General features: G+C 49.3%; 1 protein-coding gene across 1 annotated transcript in view; it reads right to left on the reverse strand.

Moving 5' to 3' along the window:
• GLG1 (golgi glycoprotein 1) overlaps positions 1-24,190 on the reverse strand; it is a 70,203-nt gene that overhangs the window by 33,248 nt on the left and 12,765 nt on the right. Inside the window, exons 2-4 of the mRNA XM_040570826.1 lie at positions 10,765-10,797; positions 8,165-8,251; positions 4,630-4,845 (exon numbers count right to left, since the gene is read on the reverse strand). Coding sequence (XP_040426760.1) covers positions 4,630-4,845; positions 8,165-8,251; positions 10,765-10,797 — 336 coding nt within the window. The remainder of the gene's footprint in view (positions 1-4,629; positions 4,846-8,164; positions 8,252-10,764; positions 10,798-24,190) is intronic.

Genomic DNA, 24,190 nt, shown 5'->3' on the forward strand with positions numbered 1-24,190 from the left:
CAGCGAGAAGAAACTGATTTATGGATGCAGGACACTGGGTGTTTACTGCTGTGTTGCAAGGACACAGTATGTTATAACAAATTCACTGCACCACTTTGCAAACCATTTTTACATCGGGGTACATCACCTTGCAGTGCTAGCTACCCCGTGCTGCTGCCCTGTATGAGAGCGTATTTCAAATGTACCAGAGTTAAATCAGACCCACATACAGGTCAGCACGGCCAGCTCCTGCCAGGTGCAGTCCTGTCCTCTCCTCCCTACCTCCACACATTCACATGCCCTCCTGCAGCATTCCCGTGCCCTCTCTGGGAGATCCATCAAAGTGCCCTGGGTGCGCAGGTCCGAGCACTTGTGCTGAATTTTGGCCACCGCGCTCCTTTGAGAGGCAGCCCCGAGTTAAGTCACTTTATGCAGGTCCTGGCTACTTCTTCACGTGAAGGCACCGCGCTGCTGGTCAAAGAAAGAACACGGGCAGGGCTTGGAGGATGTGATTTGGAGAAATGTCAGCTCAATTACTACAGGCTGAAAGGAGCAACCTGAGTTTTCAAAGCTTAATTAAGGTAAATGCTTAAATGACCAGCCCAGCCGAACATCACTAAGCACAGAACACGAGCTCCTGGCAAGGTGAAGGGCCACCAGCTTATTGTATCTGTGCCATGGATCAAAAAGGCATACAAAAATCCCACTCAGGTGTACACTTGTTGCCTTACTGAAATGCATTCTAACTTCTCTCAGCTTTACAAGTCTTAAATACAGTATGTATTAGCCTGTAATTAAAGACTGTACCCCCAGAAAGCTGTTCCTCTCTCCGACACCCTGCTGCCAAAAAACCTCCACCTTACAGCTGAAGACCGACGAGCGTTTTCTCCAAGTCAGGATTCCTCAAAATTGCTGCAGGGACTGACAGGGTCTAGGCTTCATTTCTCCAGCACAATATCGAAAAATCTAAATCTAATTGATCAAATCTAAAAAAATCTAAAAAAAACTGCACATTTCTTGGAACTGTTGCCCCATCACTGTCATTCTTAAAGAATTTCACCCAAAAGTTGCAAAGATCCGTTAAACGTACAAGATAATTATCTATGACGGGGTGTCTCGAAACTGCATCATTTCATGAAACGATGTATTTAGACCCACAAAGGATATGAACAACTTCTCAATATTGTCCTATGGCACTTGAAGCCGCAGAAAAATGGAACTAAATTCTAAATGTGCCAGAGCAAACCTCACTTCAGCACAGTGCTTTGAGAGACTTTAATTCTTCTGGCCAAAATTCAGCCTCTGGGCGTATGTCTTGGGGGAAAGACAGAATTTTAAACACCTCGTTTCTTGCTATTCGTTTTCTATCCATAGTCCCTCCCCCCCAACAGAGTTTAGGCTTTGGGATTCTTGTTTATTTTTTTCTCGTTTTCGGAAGCTCCCCCAGACTTTATTCTGCCTGGGACCTGGCACCCGTTGAGCTCAGCTGTTCCAGCTGCACACTTGCAGAGATGACATCGGAAAGCGACCAGGTAAGTGTACAACAAATGGCACACAGGAGGGAAAACATAACCTGCCTTATCTGCACAGCACCGTGCTCCGAACAGCCAGGGGCAGCCCTGGGAAACCAGCAGCCTCTGAGCCCAGCAGATCTGTCGAAGCTCCCCTGTGGGGCTGGTTTGGGTGCCAGGATGGCAGGGATTGATCGTGACGAGGTGTCTCCCAGTACTTCAGCTGATAGCAGAGTGTCCTGGTAGCATACCGTGTAAATGAGACTGAAGTTATTGGACTTCAGTGATCGTCCAGTACTCCTGTGGAACCAGGGACAGCGCGAGAGCACCCACACTCACAGCATTTAGTGGGGGAAAACAGCGAGAAAACGATGGTCTCCTTGTGGGTCTGTTTTGGGAATCTGAAAAATACTATTATCTGGCAAACCGCTACAACAGATGTACACTTCTGTCCCCTTCATTATGGGCAATAACCAGTTCCAGCCTGGACATCCTGGCGAAACCCGAATTAGCACCAGGGCAGCTACACGCTACCATTAATTTGATCCAAGCCCCTGAATTACTGGGAGTGGGAAAGCAGCGAGCTTGTTCTGACAGGCAGCTCGAGAAGAAAAGCTCAGTTACAATTCCTGATTTCAATTTCAAATTAGATTCCTATCACACGAGGACAAAGCAAGCTTTAAATGCCAGGAGACCAAATTCAACATAAAGCACAACAGCCAACTAGAAAGGTGACCGGATCTGCTCCTAAACATTTCTCCAGGAACTGGGAAAAAAAAAATCCACAACCCAGGCACGCTACGAAACTTAATGCTTTCAAGTGACACTTGTACAACCTTTCTTCTGCATCCTGCAAAACGAATTCTACAATCAGATTGAGACTTCCAGGCTGCGCTTCTCAGCTCTTAGAGAACAGAAAGCCAACAAGAAAACGTGGAAGAGAAAGCACAGAAAGCACTACATCACAAACAACAGAAGCAGCAGGAACAGAATTCAATTAGGAAATAAAAAGCTGAAATAAAGGAAGGACAGAAAAGGAAGATGGTTAGCTAGCAGAACAGCTTCAAGAATACCTATCGAGGAGCCTTTTACAGTTAAAGCAGCCCGTTTACCCCAGCTACGATGATGAAGCTGTCACAGGTAATTCTGCAGCCCATGAGCGGCCTGATGTGGGTGCAGTTAGCATCTAGCAGCGCTTATCTCCATAAAAATGAGACGCATCTCTTCCCTCATCTTTCTCCTCAGGTGTCCAGATCCTATTTATTAAATTCGCTATGTTCAGTCACACAAAAGGCTAACGACTATTTCTCTCCAGGCAACTCTCAGAAGCTGCAGCATGGAAACAAAACCTGAACCAGCATCTGATGGGAGTAAATTAGATGAGATTTCTCCACAGCAGAAATGGGACAGCACAGAACACCAACAAAAGAAACGCTTGCACAGCCATTTATAGCTGTTCCCATAGCAGTACAAAACACTCCAATTGCTCTAAGTGCCGATGATGACAGCACAACAAAGGAAATCATACGACAGGCTGCCACGCTTTCCCGAACCACGGCAAAATATCCTGGGTTGGGTACCAAAAAAGCGAGGAACGTGCTGAAACTGCGCCAGCCCCCACAAAGAGCCGGTCACAGACTCGCTTTGCCATCCATGCCTGCTGCTGCACCGAGTGGCAGACGTGGATCAGAAAAGGGACACGGGCTGCACAAGTAACCCCAGCGTTAACAAACCTGCCAGCACGGGCTCCACATCCACCACGAGACACGGCTCACCTCCATGAAATCCACACTGAGGTCCCCTTCTTCAGCTAGGTCCCTTCTATGCTACCATAACTATTTCGGTTTTAACTCATTTTAACTCAGTGACACCACAGGTAGCAGGCAGACCTGACGGGCAGGACTCCCATAAACTCTTCCAAGCCCCCAGGGACCGTTAAAAGCACCTTCTCACATGGACTGAAGAGACTCACGAGAGAAGACAGCCGCTACTTTACGGAGAAAGCCACCTCCAGTCTGAACCCGCGGTGCCTGCAAGTTCCTCCTACTTCTACGGCTGCTTTTATTTCTGAAAACAAGGACTGTGCTGAAAACAAGTATTCCTGTGCTTTGTGTTGCTCAGCTGGGTCTCTGGAATATACAGCAGGACCTCAATTTAATGCCCTACGGATGCAAAGCTGCTTATAGCAACAAACATCTCAAACAAGCAAGACTTACTAGGACAAGATAGCTAAGCATCCAGTTCTGTTTTTTTAAACAAAAGTGTATTTGTTACATTTTTTTGCCTCCTCATTAACAGCTGATTTAACAGCCTAATTCCTAAAAACCAAAGAGCTATAATTTAGAGAGCACTGTAAAAAGTTGATAGGCTAATTTTAACTTTATCCCTAAACATAAAACTTACCATCAAGAAAGGCACTCGTTCATGCAGCACCACATAACTGCTGCCTGCGTTTGCCTTACTGAAGTAGGGAAGGAAAGCCAGGGCAATGAAAATAAACCCACGTCTAGTTACCACAAACCATTCTCTACGTCAACTTCCACTCAAGTCTCATATGGCACTGATTTATTTAGGAAAACCAGCACAGTATTAGAGAGGCAGTGCTACTGATCTGTGATGCTAGGTGTAAGTGCCCTTCAACTTCTTCTTTTGGGGTGGGCAGGGAAAAGAAAAAAACGAACAAATAGAAACTCTTGAACCCCTCTGTCACTACACATCTTACAGGTTAGCACAGGGTGCATTACCTTGATAACTTTCCTGCATCAGCATCGACAAGACTGTGCAATGAGTCTAGCAATAGGCATGATTAAATCCAGTGCCCAGTTTCATCATATTGAGTCAGGCCTGACAGAGCGTGATCCAAAAGCCAACTGCCTACCACCTCACCTGTGGTGCAGCAGGCAAAGGGAAGACAAATGAAAGTCGTCTCTGGGAACAGCAGCTCCTCAGAGGAATAAATGCATATTTATTAAGAAGGAACGACGCAGAATCAGGACATCACCCTTTTCAGATGGATTAAATACGCCACGGATTTTCTCAGTTGCAAGTAAGACAACAATACGGTTGCAGAATCCACATAATTTTCCTTCAGCAAATCGCTTTTACAACCCTACTGACAATCTACATGTTCTCTGGATACCTTTTCTCCGGGTCGAATGCTGCCACATTTCAGGAGATTGATGTCAGCCTTGCAGTCGTCCATGAAGCCACAGATCAGCCGATAATCGCTGAAGATAATGGCTGTCATTTTAGTGATGTACTGATGGCACTGGTACTCAGTGATGTTGCCTCTGTGATCCACCAAACACGACACCAGGAAGCCTTTACCAACGGGTTCATCTGCACACTCCTTGATCTGTTAAAAGAAAAAAAAAAATCAATACAGTGGGGCTGCAATTACTGAATTTAACCTTTTGTTTGTTTTTTCAAAAATATCCTCAAAGAAATTTGCATCCACAGTTTCAAAACCTGCTGGCAAAGAAACTCTCTCGGCTTTGGGTCGATTTTCAGCAAGTCAGAATACTTCAAAATTCCTCAGAAGTGAAAAATGCCTCATTTGTGCCAGTATCTGAAGAAAGAAAACGCAGTGACCTTGAGGATTATAAGCCCTCTTGCTCAATAATCATCTTTCGTAATAATCACATTGAACCCCTGCAATCATGTGCATTTGTAGGAAAAATTACAGTTTGAGAACCTTTATTTAGAAAACGGAGCGTATTACAGCATCGCTAAATCACGCTTGGACCCCCATTAACCACCTGACCTCACACAATATAGCAGTTTGGCTAGAAGTGAGAATGATTGAAAAGCCAACACAATATTTATCGAACTGTTTATAACTCGCTGCAAGCTGAAAATATTACTATACAGGAAAATTCTCAATTTTGTTTTTATCAGGCTCGCAGGAACCGACTGTTGGCAGTAAACCATTTACAGAACGGTCTGAAAAAAAAAAATCGGTGCTAACAGAAGCTGAAAGCTACACAGGGATTGGGAGGGCAGCGTACGCGAGCAGACAGGTCCCCAAATTAAATCACAGCCTGCCCTGCTCGGGGAAGCAGGCAGCAAGGCAGGAACATTCACCCCCAGAAGTAAGAGATGCAGGAGGTTTTGGCAGGGACTTTGCAAAGACGGGGAGAAGGAGACTGCTCGTCAGCTGCGACTGCTCCCCGAGGAGGACTGGGATCAGGAGAAGACCCAGATTACAGACCTCTCAGCCCTGGGATGCCCACGCCGAAATACGTGCCCAGTGTTGGTATCCCCCGCTAATGGGAATGCTGGAAATTGAAGCCATGACGACGCGGACAGCACGCTTGACAGTGAGACATTAAAGTCCAGCAGCAAGCATTTTTCAAGCAATAGGTACACGGGTTGACTTGATTGCAAAGATTGTTCCTGTGCAGATGCTGGAGGGCTCATTGGTTGGAAAGGAGCTCTGACAGCAACCCAAACCCCAGCCAGGCTCCGATACCTGGCAGGGGCACCGCTAAGAGATGCAGCAAGACGTTTCCTCAGCTCTCAAACACCTCGTTGGAATCTTCACACTGAAAATCTTAACAGAGATACATTTCTAGGAAGACACTAATTCGAAGAAGAATTAATTCAGGGCATCCTGTGACAGACTCAGATGGGTCAGATGCAATGAATGAAACAGATCTGCCTCCACCTCAGTTTGAGGCCATTTTTTCTACGTAAGAGCTAAAACATGCAACATTTTTAAAAAGAGATTATTTGAAGGCAGGTGTAGACTGGTAGAGCATTTCGTATTTAATCTCGGGATGTCGCGTGCCAAGAGCCCAGCTTTGGAAACAGCCCCAGAGCAGCATGGCAGAGCAAGCGGTCGCGTTATTGCCTCACCACTTCTAAAGCAACCAGCTGTAATTCCGGATTTAAACTAATGCCCAAGCTCATAGCATTGCAACAGTTAAAAAAAAAAAAAAAGTTGGCATTCGCATTAAATCTATGATTAGCTGATAAAATTTACGGTGGGATTTCCAGAATGTACCCAGTTGGGATCGTCACCGATGCCCAAATGACTTCTTACTAGAAAGTACTCTTCTGGTAGTATTTTGTTCTTGATACAAAGCAATACTAAGACTCAAAGCTCAGTCACACAACAAGAGAACACCTACCTGGTAGTGTCAACTAAAGAAAAATACTACTAGGCAGTATGTTAACAGTACGCTGCCCGCTGTACGTTCGACTTCTGTAGAAATTCCATCATAAATTAGCGGAATGGTTTATGCACCTGCCTCAAAATCAGGTATCAGAAGATCAAACAAGATTGTTACTTATGCAGCCTTTTTTCCTCCTTTCAATAAAAAGCACTCAAAGGTAAAATACCTGCAATTCATGCCATCGTTCACCACAATTTAAGCAGAACTCTACTGGTTAACATACAGCTCAAGTTCTGTGCTTCTCCTGCTGCTTTTAGACAACATATCCCAGATTTAGAGGGCACCATTTACAGTGCCAGGCTGTCACTGTACAGAAGTGGTAATTACACAGACTGTTAAAAGAGCATTTTCAAGAATGCCTTGGTTGTAAAAATTCTGCAGTAGTCACATGACATAAAACAGGGAGGGAAAAATCTTTCCTATGGCTGCAAAAAGTGGGATCCAACAGATTTGGCAGTGTCCGCTTTTGGGAGCTACCAAACTCCAAACGCAACGTAAAGCTTCCATGCAAGCTGTTTTCTTTCCCGTGTTCATTCAATACTCTAGCCTTCTTGTGTCGGCTTTTTTCCTTGATCCTTCCTTATTGTAAATGCTTTACCACTCATGCTATTCTTACCACAACTCAGCTGGTGCTAACGGAAGCAGAAGGAGAAATGGGCCATAATCGGCCACGAGGAAACAGCGGTGGCATATCCCTTACCTGCACCACTAATTCCTGAACTTCTGGGGCCATGCTGCTGTTGGCACCCTCAGTTTCTCAGATCTATGCGTGTTCCTCTTAAATTAGCTGAAAATTTTGTAAAGAAAAGGGAACAGCGTAGGTGATCCCAAGGCAATTCCATCAAACATGTGAGGACCTGGGGAACCACAAAGGAGCCAGCACCTAGAGCAAACTGAACTTCAAAAAGGCAAGTTAATGGCCGGGCAGCGTGATTCTCGCCCCGTCAGTTTCCCTGTGAGGCTTAGAGCACAGCCACGGGAGCTCTAAAATGAGCACAAGGAAAGATGTGATAAGGTCTTGGAAGCTGGGCTGAGGTGTTCTGATGCTGGAGACAGAGGACCAGCTCCTCGTGCACCCTAAAAACAAGGAGTTCCTAACAGAGAGTCCCCGGAGTATTTAGCTTTGAGCTTAGAAGAAAAAAATATGTTGCTTCATGGTTTGATGTCAATGTGTCTATCCCTTCTGTTAGCCAGCCAGAACCAAAACGAGCCTTGCACTAAGTGCAGCAGAACCCTTGCTACACCAACACTGCTGCAGCTGTTGAGCACTTGATAACAGGGACATCAGCCCACCATTTCTTCCATTTTTTGGTACCTTTGCCCAGCACCACTAAGGTAACAGGCTTTTTCAGCAAGAAGGCTGCCTGAATTACGCCCAGGAATTTGGCACATAAGACAAGAGCTTACCCAAAATGCTGCTGGCACACTGATTTTCCATCACGAGGAGGCAAGAAAAATCTCAGTGCAACAAGAGCAGCCATGCCTCTCGTGGCTTACCTCTGCAATAGTGGACTTGCAGACTTCTCTGGCCACGGATTCGAACTTCGGATCTGTAGTCAGGTTCAGCTTGTAGTTCCACAGGAGCTAGAGAAGGAAAAAAATGACAAAAAGAAGGTTTAAGAGCTTCCCATGGAGAATGAAGAATTGCTGTTTCATTTCAGAAAAGAACCAAACATCAACGTCCCACACTGGTACCTTCGTCCTTCCACAGCACAGCAATCACTGCAAAGTCTCCTTGACAACAACTTTTGTCTTTCATTTCCTCAACAGTTTTATCTTGGACAAATTCAGCCTGCTAGAAATCTCCCTATAAGGTCATGAGCTGACTCATTACAAGGAAATATATTTAATGAAGATATTTTCATAACCAGAAGGGATAAAACAATGAAAGCTGTAGCTTGCCACCTGCTGCATATTTAGCAATCTTTAGCCCACCACATCTCTGTGCCATGGCTCATCTGCCTGATACAAATGCTTTAACAAAGTCCTCAATATGAGCAGATTTCATATAGAAAAAGCTAAAAAGCCTAGCAAAAAAGGAAGGGGACAATGCACTTGGTCCCGTATTCACTTCCCTCTGCCAGGGGCTGCACCCAGGCAGTTTTTTGGATGCAGACATAGTGCAGCCCTATAGGTTCTCTCCTGCTGAGCAGTTTCATACGTTGCAGGTTGCTCTGCAAGACGGCTCGGTAAGGATGACTCTTCTTCTAGGAGCCGGAGATTAGCTCATGCTTCTGCCTGGATGCATTGGGTCATCCCGCAGGAATCAATCTTGGGCAAGTTCCACTCTGCAGACACATACACACCCCAGGTCTCCTCCTCAGGCACCACAAAGTAAAAATAAAAGGCAGCAAAACCTCAGCAAATTAATTGCAGAGAGGTTGCCCAAGAGAAGATCTGTTAGCTCATCTGGTTTTCTCCAGGAACTCGTTACATTTAAACATTTTCAATTAACATAAACAGTTTTTTTAAATTAATTTTAAATGCTCTGCCTTCACGGCAAGAATTAAAATGCTAAATAGCTTGGTCAAACTTCTATTTTGAAAAGTGTTGTACACAGAGCACTGAGGAAACACAGAAACATGCTGAGACACAGGGAAGGCAGCTTTGCATCACCTCCAAGAGGGTGGAAACACAAACAACTAGAAATGCACCATCTTCCACACCTCCCATCTTGGCTCTGAAGTTGAGAAAAGTTAAAAAATATATAAAAATTATGGGATTCTAGCCTATTTTGGAGAGTGTAAGTTGTAAACACACAGGTTTAATAGAGAGAAGTGCATTAGCAGGGAGCCTGCCCTTGCAAAGAGCACTTTATGCCTCCCAGCCAGGACCAGAAGGGCAAAAATAAGGTGCAACAGCATCAAAATACACTCTGCACTTGCAACCTCAGGCTCTGGAGAGCATCTCACTTCAGAGTTCCCCAAGGAAAACAACCCACAGGCAGAAGGGAGGTTACGCTTGTGGCTTGAAAACCCAGATTTTGGAGCTCAGCAGTGTTCTCCCAGGAAACGATCAGCGGTACGACCAGAAGGCTGCAGAGAGGCAAAGAAAACTGAAGCAAGACTGCATCTCCGTGGTCTGGTTTTCCATTTTTTCACCATGGATTTCTGCTGGCATACGCGTTAAGTGCCAGGTGCACGTTTTAACACTGAAGTTTTCTCTCTTTCCAAAATAAGACCTAAAACTAGAAGCCTGATGCACCCTTTACCCGTGCAACACGGAGTTACAGCTGCCACAAAGTCGGGCAGCACAGGGCTAAGGGTTAAGTTAGAAACACAGCTGGAAATGCCTGGTTGCACAGCACGGCTGGCTTTTGCTCCTGGCATTTATCTTCCAAAAATAAACCAAAATACAGCTTCTGAAGCACCTGAACCAAAGACCACTGCTGAGGCACATGCTCATCTGTTCATGTCCATGGCTAAACAATTAAGGATCCTGATACGGTGTGCTGCAACAGAAAGCCAAGGAGAGAAGCCAAAGGAAACCTAATGCCAATCTCAGCTCTAACCTTTTTTTCCTTTCCCTGTAGTCTTGGGATTTGAAGAGTCAGCTTGATAGTCTGAAAACTGGCTAACAGTTTGCTCACTGTTAAACACAGCACTGAGAGGGAATCTGTTCTAAAACTAGCCAAGTGGTTCAAACTGCCTCTAAATATCACACCCCGATGGCATTTCCCAAGCAAGTCTAAGAATTTAGCAGCTGTGAACGCAATACAGAAGGCTTCGACAGCTGAAACTGAGAGTTTAAATTCAGCACCGCTCACATCTCTCCCAGAAGGAGCGCATCATATTGCTTCCAGCAACTCACGGGAACCACCCCCCCGAGCGTAAATTGGGAAATAAATTGGGAGAGACGTCTGCTGTCCTCCTCCGACACCGAAGTACAGTGTGTGGAGCACTTTATGTTCCCTCCTGCAGTCTCCAGTAAGACCATGCTGGCTATACTGGGCTACAGAAGTCGCCATGTGCTCTTCCTCTGTTGGCCAACGACTCAGGTGTGTCTTGACAGAGGCCTTCTGCAAACCCTGTGCCAAACAGGGAATGTGAGCTGTGAATGCTGCAGTGAAAGGCTGAATAAAACAAAACAGTACTTACGTGGTTGCAGTCTGAAGAGATTTCGTTGTCTGGCTGAAAGGAGAAAAAAAAAAGGAGCGTCAGTTCACGGCTGCATTTAACACGCAGAACAATATAAGCTTGTAGGAACTACCGTATCATCAACTCATGTTCATTTGACACAACTGATAGGAGACGTTAGAAGCTGCACAGTATGAGCAATGGTATCTACAGGCCAGAAAGACAGGAACACCAGGTACAACCCTGTCCCACTCCTGCAGAACACAAATGGCACGAGTAGCAGCACCTACGCGGCCACCACAAAGCTGCAACGGGCAAGCTTGTGCTCAGCCCAGCTTCCCAAACTGACAAAGCACCTGTAGGAAAAGGTGGCCACGGAGTTAAAACAAAAAACCACCTTCGTGCACACAACTGAAGGACAAAGGCAGCCTTGCTCGTCTCGATTTGCCAGCCTGGCTAACTCTTTGGGAGCAAACGGCGGCGCTCCAGGGGGAGATGATGACAGCGCCCTGCCTCCTGCTGATCCCTTCAGCCCTGACTCGTCACCTTTCTACCTTTCTCCTCTTCCAGCCGCTGCCGAGAGCTCAAGGCCCCAGGGATGTAAGGCAGAACCAGCCCTGAAGCTGGGGCAGCCCAGGAGCCCCCCAAAGCAGGCGTTTGCTCGCCACGGGGCGCTCCCACCATCGCTGCTTCGGGGAGCGCAAACACAAGTCATGGGAAAAAGGGAGCACAGAAAGGCTTCCAAGCCCTTAATTACAGCCATTATTAACTAAAGCACTTACTTTGTATAGCAGGAAGTGGCAGAAATTACCTCTCCAGTTAAGAATTAAAACAAAGAAATAACCTGAAGGCTCACTGTAATTAATCACGGTTTGGTCAGAATGCCACCATCCAAACCATCTCTCCCAGAGTAATCATAAACTTGAAAATCAGGATATCAGGCTTTGTCTTCGAGACTAACAGATGCCTGTTCGTTACCCTCAGACTGCAGGACTGGTCCTCACAACAGAAAAACTAGGATGACACCCAAACTGCACCATTTCAGAGAAGCATCTCCCCAAAGCCAACGCTATCGGGACTTAGGAGGCGATTCTGCCTTAACTTTCTGCACGCATCCTAATCGCTCGGTGACAAAGCAAATTTCAAAAGCAGCCAGAATACCCTCAACTGGCGTTGCTGTTTCAGTCCAAGCCAGCTTCTTCATGAAATTCTGTACGTCAGCAGTGCAATTAGCCCGTTGTGGCCAGGGCTTATCCACCGCCTGGCCAGCAGGAGGACTTGGGAGGGCCAGGGAGCGCTTTCCCAAACCACCTCTTGGCTGCAGTTACTCCAGCATCCTCCAACCTCATTAGTCTTGCTTAAAACCTATAGAAAATTCATACTTTTTTTTTTTTCCTGGAAAGATGAGCCCAGGAAGATAACAGACTGGTTTGCACTAGCTTGGGAAGCTGAGGCAAGCTTTTCCTGAAACGCACGACATTAACATACCAGACATTAAAATACCCGCCTTCCTCGTGCTCTGCAGCAAACCTCAGCTCTGAAAAAACAAGCCTAATTTCTTCCATTGCTGCTGGGAAGAGTAATAGAAGCTCAACGGGACCCTAAGCAAGCCCTGCCTACATTCACAGCTCAGCGCTCGAGCTCGCAGCAGCGCCCAACGGAGCCGGCAGCCCTCGGTCCTCGCCTCCTGTCGTGTAGGCGCAGCAGGGACAGGCTCGGTGGAGGAATGACCTCCTTCTCCTGGCTTAAGAGAAGCAAAAGAAAAAGCATCTTTATCTTCTGCGCCTTGCAAACCGAAGGGCTGGGTCCGAGGATGGGAAAGAGGAGCGGCCACCCCAGCACTGCTGCCCTCCATGGGCTGTGCTCACCCAGGAACCCTCCCGAAGGAGGGCTGCAGACAGTACACCTGCCTGGGAAGCAGGAACCACGGGGATAAAGGAAAGGTAAGGATCAGACAGCACCAGGAGCTGCACCACGTCGCTCCCAGGGGCGTTTTGGGAAAGGAAGCCGACAGGGAGAAGGATGTCATGCAGAGTACGGAGGGAGGACTCCGCTTGCACCTGACTGAAGGATTAAAAGCTGGCTTCACAGCAGGGACGTGCCCCTGTGGGCTCCTTGAGGCTCTCGCTTTTCAGCAGTTTAGTTCAGGACAGAAAAAGCACTTCCTTGCACGCAGTCCCAAGCAACAGCCCCATGAACTCCCCGAACTCCAAAGGCTGGTGTGAAGCCCTGCCACAAGACGAGATCACCAGCACCGCCTTCCCCATCCTCCTGGCCTCAGCTCGCTCAAGGAGCCGTACCATGGACTTACCTGAGCAAGTCCCCGAACCACCAGACTGTAAGTCATAAGCAAGGTAAGAACCCTAACTGGCCACCAAGGATGAAACAAGGTCTTGGGAGAACTCCGCACGGATCGTTTTAATCACCAACCTGACCTTCCTTTCCTTCGCTCATGCAAACAGGAGAGCCTGAGGCCAGGAGTGAGTGCCTTCATCCCCAGGTTTTAACCCCTTTGCAGAGCAGGGGATGACAGCAGCCATTTCCACTGTTCTTTTGGGGCTGGAGCTGCAAGCACTCGTTGGAAAGGAGGGAGCAGACATCTCTCAGGCAGCCTGCGGGCACCGAGGACAACTCGCCTGGGACCGGCCGGAGCAGGAGCCACCAAGAACCAGCACGAGCAAACCAACAAAATAAAGAGGTAGCTTGCTTGTGGACCGAGCAACCCAGGTGTTCTCCACCTGAATTCAAGATCAGATTGCAAGAAGATTGAATGGATCAATTAGGAAAGGATGCCAATTAAGGCAGCCACCTTCCTGCAAAGGAGAGGGCAGGCAGGAGTCTGGGCAGCACGTGGAACCTGTTACAGAGCATGGCACGGATGGATATGCAGTAGAAATCAGCTCACGGTGTCCGGCCAGTGTTGAATTTCCCCTTTCTGACCTTACACAAACAAACATTTGTCACCACTACCTGCCGAGATGCGGTAGATGACCCAGGGGTTTCTAACACGGAGGCTATGGAGCTGCTCAAGGGAAAGGACTTGGGGGCTGCGTCCTTCCCCCGGGTACCAGCAGTCCCTTTGTGCCAACGCGCCCCGCTGGGACGGGCAGCTCACAATAAAGCAATTTAGTGCTCAGGTATCGGGGCAGAAAAGAGCATGAGCCCCGTGCAACGCAGGGAGCGAGGAGAGATCCGGAGGAGCCACCCTCCTGCAGACCTTCCCCTGCCGAGGCAAGGGCCAGGAGCGACTCTGCAGAACAGCCTGGGGAAACATGAGCAGATACAGCAGTCTGGGCAAGAATCAACACGGCTTTTGTTTAAAAAAAAAAAAAAAAGGAAAAAAAAACAGAAAAAACAAACCGTCGCACAGCCACCCATGCTTCCAACCTGCTGAAACTTCCTGGAGCGCGTGCCAACGAGCAGATGGCTACAGTAAGCCATTTTCACACATCCTGCAATCCTGCAAGAGTCATGTGTGATAAAGAAGTTAAACCGGAGATAACCGGAGCTCCAAACAGATGAGGAGGCTTCATAACTTAATTACATGTTTAGTGAGCAATAAGAGTTAAACTTGTTAAGCTACGCTCCAAATGCCCTGCAATGCCAAGAGATGTCGGTGCCAAAACCAAACCCATGTCAGCAAAAGCCTCTAACCTTGATCATTCACAATTTTAAAGGAGCTTTTTGGAGGAAGCACGGCACTGTGCACACCTGCACCGCCGGTACCGAGCTCCCAGCTCCCACAGACCTGGGTTATTTCACGCCAGGTTTCACACGCTGCTTTAGCTGAGCTCCAGGTGCCACCGATGTTTCCACCTCTGCTGCCATTTATATCCCCAGGGGCATGACCCCTGCTCGGAGCAGGGAGCATCTCGTGCCTTCCATCCCCGACCCCAAATAAAACAGCACCCAAACAGGTGGGAAGCAGACGCGGCTCATTTTAACTCCTGCCAGCTATTCCACTCGGAAGGCTTCGGGAAGCTCTCTGCTGTCCTGGTGGAGATCCCTCCGGGGTGCCCAGGGCTCCAGCCCCTCTCGTCGCAGCTTGCAGTGCGGAAGGAGGGAGGGACGAGCTAAGGGACCCCCCTTGGAGCTATTTTCAGTAGTTCATTTTCATACCCACTCACCAGAAAAGCTCTAGGTGCCACACACCTACCAGGAAAACCCAACGGAGACCTGAGGCTCCCCAAGGCCACGGTGACAGCAGTGTAAAACTGCTTGTAGGATGTCCCAAAGCATTTGTCGTGTCAAATATTTTCAGGTTTGTCACGCTGTATTGTACGGAGCTGGGAAGAGCCATGCTGCACACCAGTTCTTGCCTTGGCACCACTTCAAAGGGCCAGAAGTTCGGATTTTAAAACGCCTTAAGAGATCAGCCCCTGCCAGAAAAAAAAGCTGACTTCCTCCGTTACTCATTCCCGAGCTCTCCCAAAGAATCTTCTCGGCAGAAAGCCTTCTGGTTACTGAAAAGCAGCACGTCCTGTTTCACTACGGAGGCCAAAGCCGCAGAGAGAGGCTTTGATACGCTCCTCTGGGAATGTGGCAATAAGCAAAAACAGGCCTGGGGCGGCGGTGAGGGGCAACTCCCCACGGCATCCCTTCAGCGAGACTCTCACCTCCACCCGCAGAAGCCTGCAGGATATCTTCGGGGAGTCCCAGAGGCGCATGGTGCCCTGCTTCCACTTGGAGACCCTCACAAACGAGGAGTGCTGCCGGGCAGATGCGTGTCAAAAAAAAACCCCTGCTCCCTACGCTGCCTGGTGCTTCAGAGGGTGATTTCAGAAAGCAGCACTGAGCTGTGCAGTGGCCGGGACAAGCCACGAGAGGCCTCGGCCACAAAGAGCTGCCTACCGCCAGCACATCCCACCAAGAAACCCAAGAAATTCAGAGTGCACACAGCAAGGAGAGCCGAGACCTCGCCTTGACGTCAGGGAGCCAAAGCAAGCGTCTACGGGACGGAGCCAGGAACAGGGCCGACACACCAGCCCTACAGATCACGGGGTGCTGGTGCAAGCACGCTGCTGGGGCAGCAGGAGCAGGACTGGGAGCAGGATCAGGACTTTCTGGGGAGCCCCGGGGGGCTACTGGTGCTGAGGGCAGCGATACGCAGCGCAGAGCCACCGCGAGCCTTCGGCTTCTGCTCCGGGGACCCACGCGGGCAGAACATGCTCTCCATCGCTGCCATACCCTGAGGGCACCGAGGAGGAACTGAAAATCTTATTATTTTTTTTTTCTAATCTAAGAAAGAAAAAAAAAAATCATTTATGCAAATCTTAAGGTCGTGACCAGGACAGCTAGACTTCTAACAAGTCGAAGAGGTTTTCCCACGTGCAGCGACTGCTCTGAACCCGTATTTATTTCGGGTCTGCTTTAACAATACTCATCTTCTGCTGCTTAATTAAATCGCCACTTCCATCCAAAAGCAGCTTGATGAATGGAGAAGCAATTCAGGAGATAATGCCTTACCATTTTTAAACGTTATTTAAAAGACAGAAACGTTAAGATGCGAGCATTTAAATAATTACAGAGCTTATCAATTCAGTCAAGAAAAACACCAAGCTTGGCAGTGAAGGCTAAAATTAGCCCCAAAATAACATAACCAGACTAGAAAACTCTAGAAAGATTACTACAGCGTTCAAGCAAGACTGAAATTATTCAAATCTGGGCTTCTGGCTTATTTAAATCAACCTGCCTGGGAGCGACGCAAATCGTGGTGGTAAACTGATTTCCCTGGCGTCTGCTTCTCCTCTCCTGAGAGCCACAGAAAGAAAAACGAGGGGAGCAGAAAGCCAAGGCGAGGCCAGCTGATTCACAATTTGCTAGGGGTGCTCCCTGCTCTCGGCCAGCCCAACATCACCGAGGTGCCGGCACCCACGCGAGCCGGGCACGCACTGACTCAGGACCCTACGGATGTGCTGAGCCGCTCGGCGCCGTGCGGAGATCGGGATTTTAATTCTTGGAGGTTGATGCAACGCGGCACGGCCAACACTTTATTTTTTTCCCCCTACTACCTAGTGTTTGCTGTACTTTGGCAACGCACACCTGGACTTTGTGCACAAGGGGATGATGGAAATTTTCAGCAAACCTGCGGTGTCAACGCCTCCACCGAGGTGAAAAAGGCAGGACTGCTTCAGGCCTGCCTGCCAAGAGGCAGAGCGCGGCGTCTTACTGCAAAGCAAGAAACACCGGATTAAATAAACACTGAGAGCATTTACCAAACGAATTCTGCTGGCATTAGGCTCGGCGGAGATGTACTAGACCCCAGCCCTGACGTAGCAGTTCGGAGCCAGCCCCGCAGCCGCCGGGGAGTTTTACCGCTCGGGCTCTCCTTCAGCACCGAGCACACCGAATGCAGGCGGCCGCTGTCTGGTGGCTTCTCCCAGGGGAGCCGCGTTTCGCACGGAAGGAGCTCTCCACAAACGGCTGCTCGAGACATCTGCAGCAGCAGGGCAGTGAGTCACCAGCCCGTGCCTGATTCATCGTGCCCGGCGCTATTTAGGAACCCGAGAGCGGAACGCACGGGAGAGGCGGATGCGAGCGACGAGTCGTTTGAAGGGTCTAGATGTAAACCAACCTGATTTACATGCACTTGTTTCCTTTTTTATTTTTTTTTATTTTATTTTTTTTTGTCTGGGCAACATTTCTTCAACGGCACAAGCCCATTGCGGCACTGGGTGCAGAGGCAGCAGAACTTTAACCCGGATGAATCATAACGTTTTCCTTGTGTTACTGGAGGAAAAGCAAACTTGAATGTTTATTTTAACCCCGGATAAAATCGTTTGGATTTTGTTCAACGAAATCCAACGTGAATAAGTCTTCCGAGACACCGCAAAGGCAAGGTTTCCATGGGACTAGCAGCAAACCAGCAAATCAAAATTCTGCTCGCCTTCAGAAGATGCAAACAAAAGCCTTGCTGCAGATCCAAAGTGCCTTCCTTTGGTTTATCCCTCTGATAAAGCACTTGGGGCTGCTTTATTGCAGCTCTGCCCTTCCCCACGTGGGCTGGTAGGGGTTCAAGCTGACCGGTCCCCAGGAGAAGGAAGGCAGGGGCACGGAGCTGCCTCCTCCTCTGCCGGAGGAAGCTGCCCTCAGTGCACTGCATGTTTCTGAGAGCTCCTTCCCAAATGCACGAGGGTTTTTCAGCTCGAACTGTTCGGCTCAATAGCGATATAGATAGATAGAGCCGCTCAGCCAAGTGCTTTGCTTGAAAACGCTGGCTGCGATGGTAATTCGGAGGATTTAAAATGATACCACGGTAAGCAACCAGATCAGCTTCCCTTAGGCCAAGCGAAGAAATTACAGCTGACTAGTTTTACACAGCTGAGCAAGCTTAAAAAAAAAAAATACGTACTTGGTACTGGATGTTAAGTGAGCTCAGGAGCTTTCTGGAAAGCAGCATTAGTAGAAAGACGCCTTACTGGTACACGGGGAGCCAGACACCTGCACACAAATCCTTCCAATTACCGCTTCCATAACTCCTACTTAAAAAGCTATGAATAAAGACAAGCCACAATTAAAAGCCTGAGCACACCTCCAGCTCCTCTGCTAATAACTACCGAGTGAAATAACGGGGGAAGGAGGGACGGGGGGAAAGCAGTGACCCTGTCCCCATCCAGCATGATCCTCCACGCCAAATCCTTGATTTTTTGGTTTCACCCAAGAGAACCTCAGAGTTCAAGTCCGTAGCAGGTAGCAGAGGTCACTCGGCACAAAACACCGCTCTCCGGTCGGCAGTGGTGGTCTGTAGATTGCTGTCATTGATAGTTGTTCACTATTAATCAATCCCCCTGAAGCTGCACATCAGAGCGATGTTTTCCTACCACCTGAAGGCCAGGTGTGACTGCAGGATGAAAATGAAGCTATAAATCTCTGCCCCCGTGGAAATCCACAGCAGACAGTCCCCAGTTTTCAAGGGTACTCGCAGCACGCTGATGACAAAGCTCAGGCAGCTGCAGAACACAGCGAGACCATGTCATCCCACCCAACAGGCAGAATAAAGGTATGTTCCTTAGCAAATAACACTTCGAAGAGGACTTTTAAGAAATCCCTTTATACCGAAGTAGAACAAAGATCCTATAAACCACCTTCCCTCATGTTTTCTCTTTGCCATTTTGACTCTGATCTATTCTTATCGATGCGGTACAGGCACACGACGCGGTTAGAAAGGCAGCAGCAAGCTCCTGGGGGCATGCAGGGGAAAACCCGATGGCACTGCCCTCACGTACGTGCCTTTTGTTTTTTTACCCCATGTGAGCATTTAAGTCCCTTGCAAGCAGATTTCTATCTGAATGATAGGGAAAAAGGTGCTGGTGGAGTGCAGCTTTTGCAACACCAAGGTAAGATCGGAATGCTTTACGCACAGGTCAACACCACTGCCAAAAAATAAATATATATATGTTCTTATTTTATTTCTTTTTTTGGCGTCCTGTGATCCCCTTGACCAGACCAGGTGGTCTTGCTCAGGGAGAAATTAGCTGCTGGGTGCCAGCCTCCATACAAATACCCCCAAATTTATCAAGCAATTTATGCAGGCATTTGTACACCTGTCATATAACGCGGAGTAGAGAAGAGGCTGAAGATACGATCGTCCCGTGACAACTCAAGGCAAAAACCCGGAACAGAGGCACTAGAGGCATTAAACATCAGCAGGAAGAATCTGGGTGTTCCCAGGCGAGGCTCTGCGAGGCAGGAGCCTTCGTGTCTGGCACAAGAGCAGCGGCGGCTCCTGCCTCTGCCACGAGGCACACGCTGCTCTTCTTGGTGGAAACTGAGCCTCAGCAAGACGCATGCTGAAAATGAGCATCCAGAGCTCCGCTGGCACCGTTTGGGTACGAGCCCAAATGTGACACGAGCAGAGTTTGAGGCATCTGAAAAACAGGAGCAGATGGAGAAGAAACCCAAGAGCGCGATTTCTCCAGCGATTATTTGGCATTGAGATGCAACCATCGGGGTTTCCCCCCAATAAATAGAAAGCCATCGTACAGGGATTTTTATCAACTGTGTTTGAGCTCAGATGTTGCAGGAAGGAAGAGATGCTGCCCTGTGTGGTGAGAGCCAGGTCTTTTCTCTGTTGGTGCACCACCACCAGCTGCATTTTGCAGTAACACAGCTCGTGGCGAGTGCCAGGCTCAGTACCAGCACGAGCAGCTCGTGGCTCTCGGCTCAGGCAATCCGGGGGCACAGCACCACGTTAGCTCCATCCTGCGTGCCCTCGGAAACAAGAGGCAGCGACAGAAAAGTCTAAGAGCAAGTTAAGAACTGCCACATTCAGGCATTTTTCACTTTGTCGCACACAGAGCAAGCGTTCCAAAAACCAGCATTTTCAGGCTTCCTGAAACCCCCAAAATTGCATTCAGTAAATTCAGGTTTACATCTGGAGCTGTAAAGTAGCATCTACCAGATTCCCTGCGGCAACCCAGGGCACCTGAGGATATTTTTATAACTGATAATCTACCAAAGTAACAAACTAGCCTTGACACTGAGAGGCCAAGATGACAAGATCCCACGGAATGAGGCTTTTGGGGTCCTTTTGGGTGCATTGAAGCAAAGCGATTCAGGCGAAGCTTATCAAAGCCCAAGCTGCAGTTTTACAACAATGAACAGCCTGTGAATGATGAGCTGCACCCGGTGACTGTGCAAGCAAAGAATAAACCCAAAACCCATAAAAATCACCCTCCCTGCTTCTAAAGAACCTCTGGGGGTGGGGGAGCCGCTCATTTGCTGCTTTCCAGATGTGAAGCTGCTCACAACAGCCGCTGGTGGTGAAGGTGACACGGGACAACCTGAGCTGCCACTGCCCTGCTCCCATATAAAGAAATGGACACGTACATAAATATATATAAATATAATTCTGCTGTGGCAGAGCAGCAGCCAATTCCGCAGGCAAACCGGACGATAAAAGGTAGTGAGTTACAGATTCATCTCAGGAAGTTTCAGGCCTTATTCTGAAGCCTTCACCAACACATCTTCCTGTGCTAAGATGTACTGTGGTTCTCAAAACCAAAAGCTACAGGCAAAAATGGTAATTTGTTCCTTACCAGCGACACTGGTAGCTGTATGTAGAGCACACAGCTTGCAGTCCTAGCGCTCTGCAGGCCAGCACGGCGTTGCTGGAGGCATGCAGCAACCACAAGAGCCCCCGCGCCAAGCCCGACCTGCTTTGAGGAGGGTTATTTTGCTCTGACTAAGCTCCCCGGCGTGTCACCACAAGCACTAGCGCAGTAGTTTCCCACAGGTTCACACATTTGCAAGTAATAATTGTAGACAAATAAGGCTTCTGCCCATTTCAACTCGCGAAGCCGCTTCTCGAAGTGCGAGCACTGCTCTCCCGGTGACAAGTCTGCGTCCTCAAGCAACCAACTGCTCAAAGACCACAGCCTCCAGAAACCCAAGCTGTTCCACGGGGAAGAAAGTGCCTTATTAAAACACATGTCCCTCTCTCGCGCTTTCCAGCGAGCCGTCCTTGGCTGATCCCCGCTGCTGAAGGACGAGCCGAGCGAGGATCGCACCAAGCACAGCCCCTGGCAGCAGGCGGATGGGAGCTCTGCAGCTACCCAAATAAAAACCGCTTCTGCAAAACCCACTCGCTGTGGTTTGCTCTGCAGGAAGGTGCAAGGACATCTGTCCAGCCTCGGGGGACAGGCACCAACCCCGCTCTTCTCAGCCCAGCAAGTTCCCCTGCTGCTCGATCCCCCTCCAGAGGCGGAGGCAGCAATTCCCCAGGGTGGCACGGGACGTCTGGGGGAGCCCATTTCCCTCCGCACCGCTTTAAAAGCGGAACAGACCACCGCGTGGACCCGACCCCCGGTGAGGCAATAAGTCTTTCTGCACTAGGACACCCCGCAAAACACCCAGCCAGGCATCTCTGGGAGGTGCCGTGGGAAGCCTCAGCGGAACCAGCGAGGTCTTGGGAACCCAGGTGGGGCTCAGCCAGCAGCCGGCTCTCACTGCCCTTGGAGATAAGGAAAAGGGAGTTAACCCATCAGTTATCTGAGCTGAAGGCTTGATCCTTCTCCCCCGTCTTCTCTTTAAAGTTTCGGCGGGATAGGATTAGCAGAGCGAGGCTTTGCGCCGTCCTGCAGGGGAGGCAGGGAAAGCGCGCGGCTTTGGGGCTCTGCGCAGCGGCAGGCAGCCAGCAGCAAGGTGCCTTAATTCTTGTTTAATTCTTGTAAGGGAGATTTCCACCTGCTCAAAAAGCAAAGCACAGCCTGCAACAATTCTCCTGCGTTTAAGAGCCACTCATGCTGGCTTTTCAGAAGTATTCCCCTATCCTCAGGCTCCTACAATGAATATGCAAGGAAGCAGTGCTGCCCGCAACCAAACCGGCTCAAACTAACAGCAAACTCCACAAAACTAACAAACTTCAGCTGTTTGAGGAAAAACAGGCTTTTGAGCACTTACCTGCCTCACCCTTTCCATTCTAAATTTGCTCAGGTTGCATAGAAAATCTCTCTGAGTTGCCGGCACCAGAAACAAGCTGTGACCCCAAAATCAAGCGGGATTTTACTGAACCTTAAGCAGCTTGTGACAATATGTTACTCGATCAACCACTGCTGTCCTTGGGGTAGGGGACGGGGGCACAGGGATGCTGAAGAGGAAAGGTAAGATGTCAAGTGATGATGGATAAGGAGATGCCTCGAGGACAAAGGCACAGCCCCGCTCTCTGACCGTACCTTCACCGAATTAACTCTCTGCTTGTTGAACAAAGCATCTTTCTAAATACGTGTGTATCAGCATTTAATGAAAAGCTAAACTTGAAGTGATGACAAGCACTGGAAACTATGCTAATGTCCTCACCTCCCTGGCACCCCTAAAACTGCTCTGAAGACCCAAGTTCCTTCCCAAACCACTGCAAAGCCCCCGAGAGCGCAGCCCGCAGGGAAACCTTCGACAGCGGCTTCGTGAGCCTACAACGCCCCAAACGACCCCCTGGAAGAGGCAAGAAGCGTCCCAATCCCACCATAAAAATGGTCCTTTTTAAGTGCAGGAAGGAGCCATTTGGTAGCGGGGGAATTACCCCGCCTGGTGACATCCCGCTGCAGCAGGGGCAAGGCAGGCGGGCTGGAGCTGCAACAGATGCCGGGGATTTCCCAGCCTGCTGCACGCCCAATCTCCAGCACCGAGCAGTGAATTTACATGCTAATTAGGAACAGGTCAGCAGGAAATTACAGCAGACGGCCTTCCCGTTGGGGTTGGGGAGGACAGGGAAGCATTCCTCATCCCGTGGGGCCTCCATCAGCATCCGTGGTCAGCGAGGAGCCCCGGAGCTGGCCCTGCTGCCGGGAGCATCCACTTGGGGACACACTAGCTCCGAGACCTGCAAAGCAAAGAAGCCACCTGAGCCACACCAGGTGGGGGAAATAACGAAGAGGGAGCCTAAACGGGCCCATCCTGCTCGCTGGCAGCACCAGGATTAAGGAAAAAAGGCACCAGGGGCAATTCAGGCACCTGGAAGCACAGCTTGCAACGTCCCCTCCCTTCGAGCTGCCTCACACACCGAAATACTTGGGGAGCTGCACGTGAATCAGAGGCCCCATCAGCTCAGGTTTTGGGGTCTGACGTTGCCAAGCCTAATAAACCTAATTTAGTGCTGCTCTCCCTCACCCGCGAGCCTCGCAGGCAGCGCAGCTTTTTGAGATTTTTTATTTTATCCAGAGCCTCCAAGACTGATTGCTTGGAGTTATTAGAAAATAACCACACCGATCAAAAAGCAGAGAGCAACGGTATTACGAGGCTTGGCCTTATTTACTGTATTTTTAATTTCTGTTGTTATTGCAGAGCCAGAGGTGACAGGCTCGACGCATCTCAGACGGTGAGCTCCGCGCGGCTCTCCATGGCTATACCAGATCCTCCACGAAGCGAGCGCCCTCGCCCCCTTCAGCCACCCCCAGGGGTCTCCAGCCCCGGGCGGGCACGTTGGGTGCCACGACGAGTTCCAGGAGCTGCAGCTGAACCAGATTTAGGGTCCAGAAGCTGAAGGTTTGGGGCCATCCCCATTCAGCCACTAGCCCGCAGGGCAGCGAGCCGTGGCACGGCAGGCTCCTCGCAAACCTGCGGAAGCAGAGGACAAACGGCATGCAAATATTTCATCGAATGAGCCAAATCACCTAGAGTTTGGCCCAAAATAGCCCCGCAGAAGGCGAAGCTGTGGCAAGACCAAGAGCAGTATTTTGCTCAGCCGGCTGCGAAGTTCCTCGATTTCACCCAGCCACAGCTTTGAACGACTTGCACCCAGCCTGGCACAGCAACACGCCCGCACATCCGAATTTAGCACCTAATTAAGCAGGTTTCTGAGCACAGCCACTGATACCCCAGGGCTGGGGACTGCCAGCTGTGCCACCACCTCTTCAGTAACGCCTGCAGCGACGGGTTTAACGCCAGGAGCCGGCCCGTCACGGGACAACCTGCTTTAGTTTCAGGCACCCAAGAGGCCGAGGGAAAGCTCAAA

The sequence above is a fragment of the Cygnus olor genome, chromosome 12 (genome assembly GCF_009769625.2).
Source record: "Cygnus olor isolate bCygOlo1 chromosome 12, bCygOlo1.pri.v2, whole genome shotgun sequence".
Lineage (NCBI taxonomy): Eukaryota > Metazoa > Chordata > Aves > Anseriformes > Anatidae > Cygnus > Cygnus olor.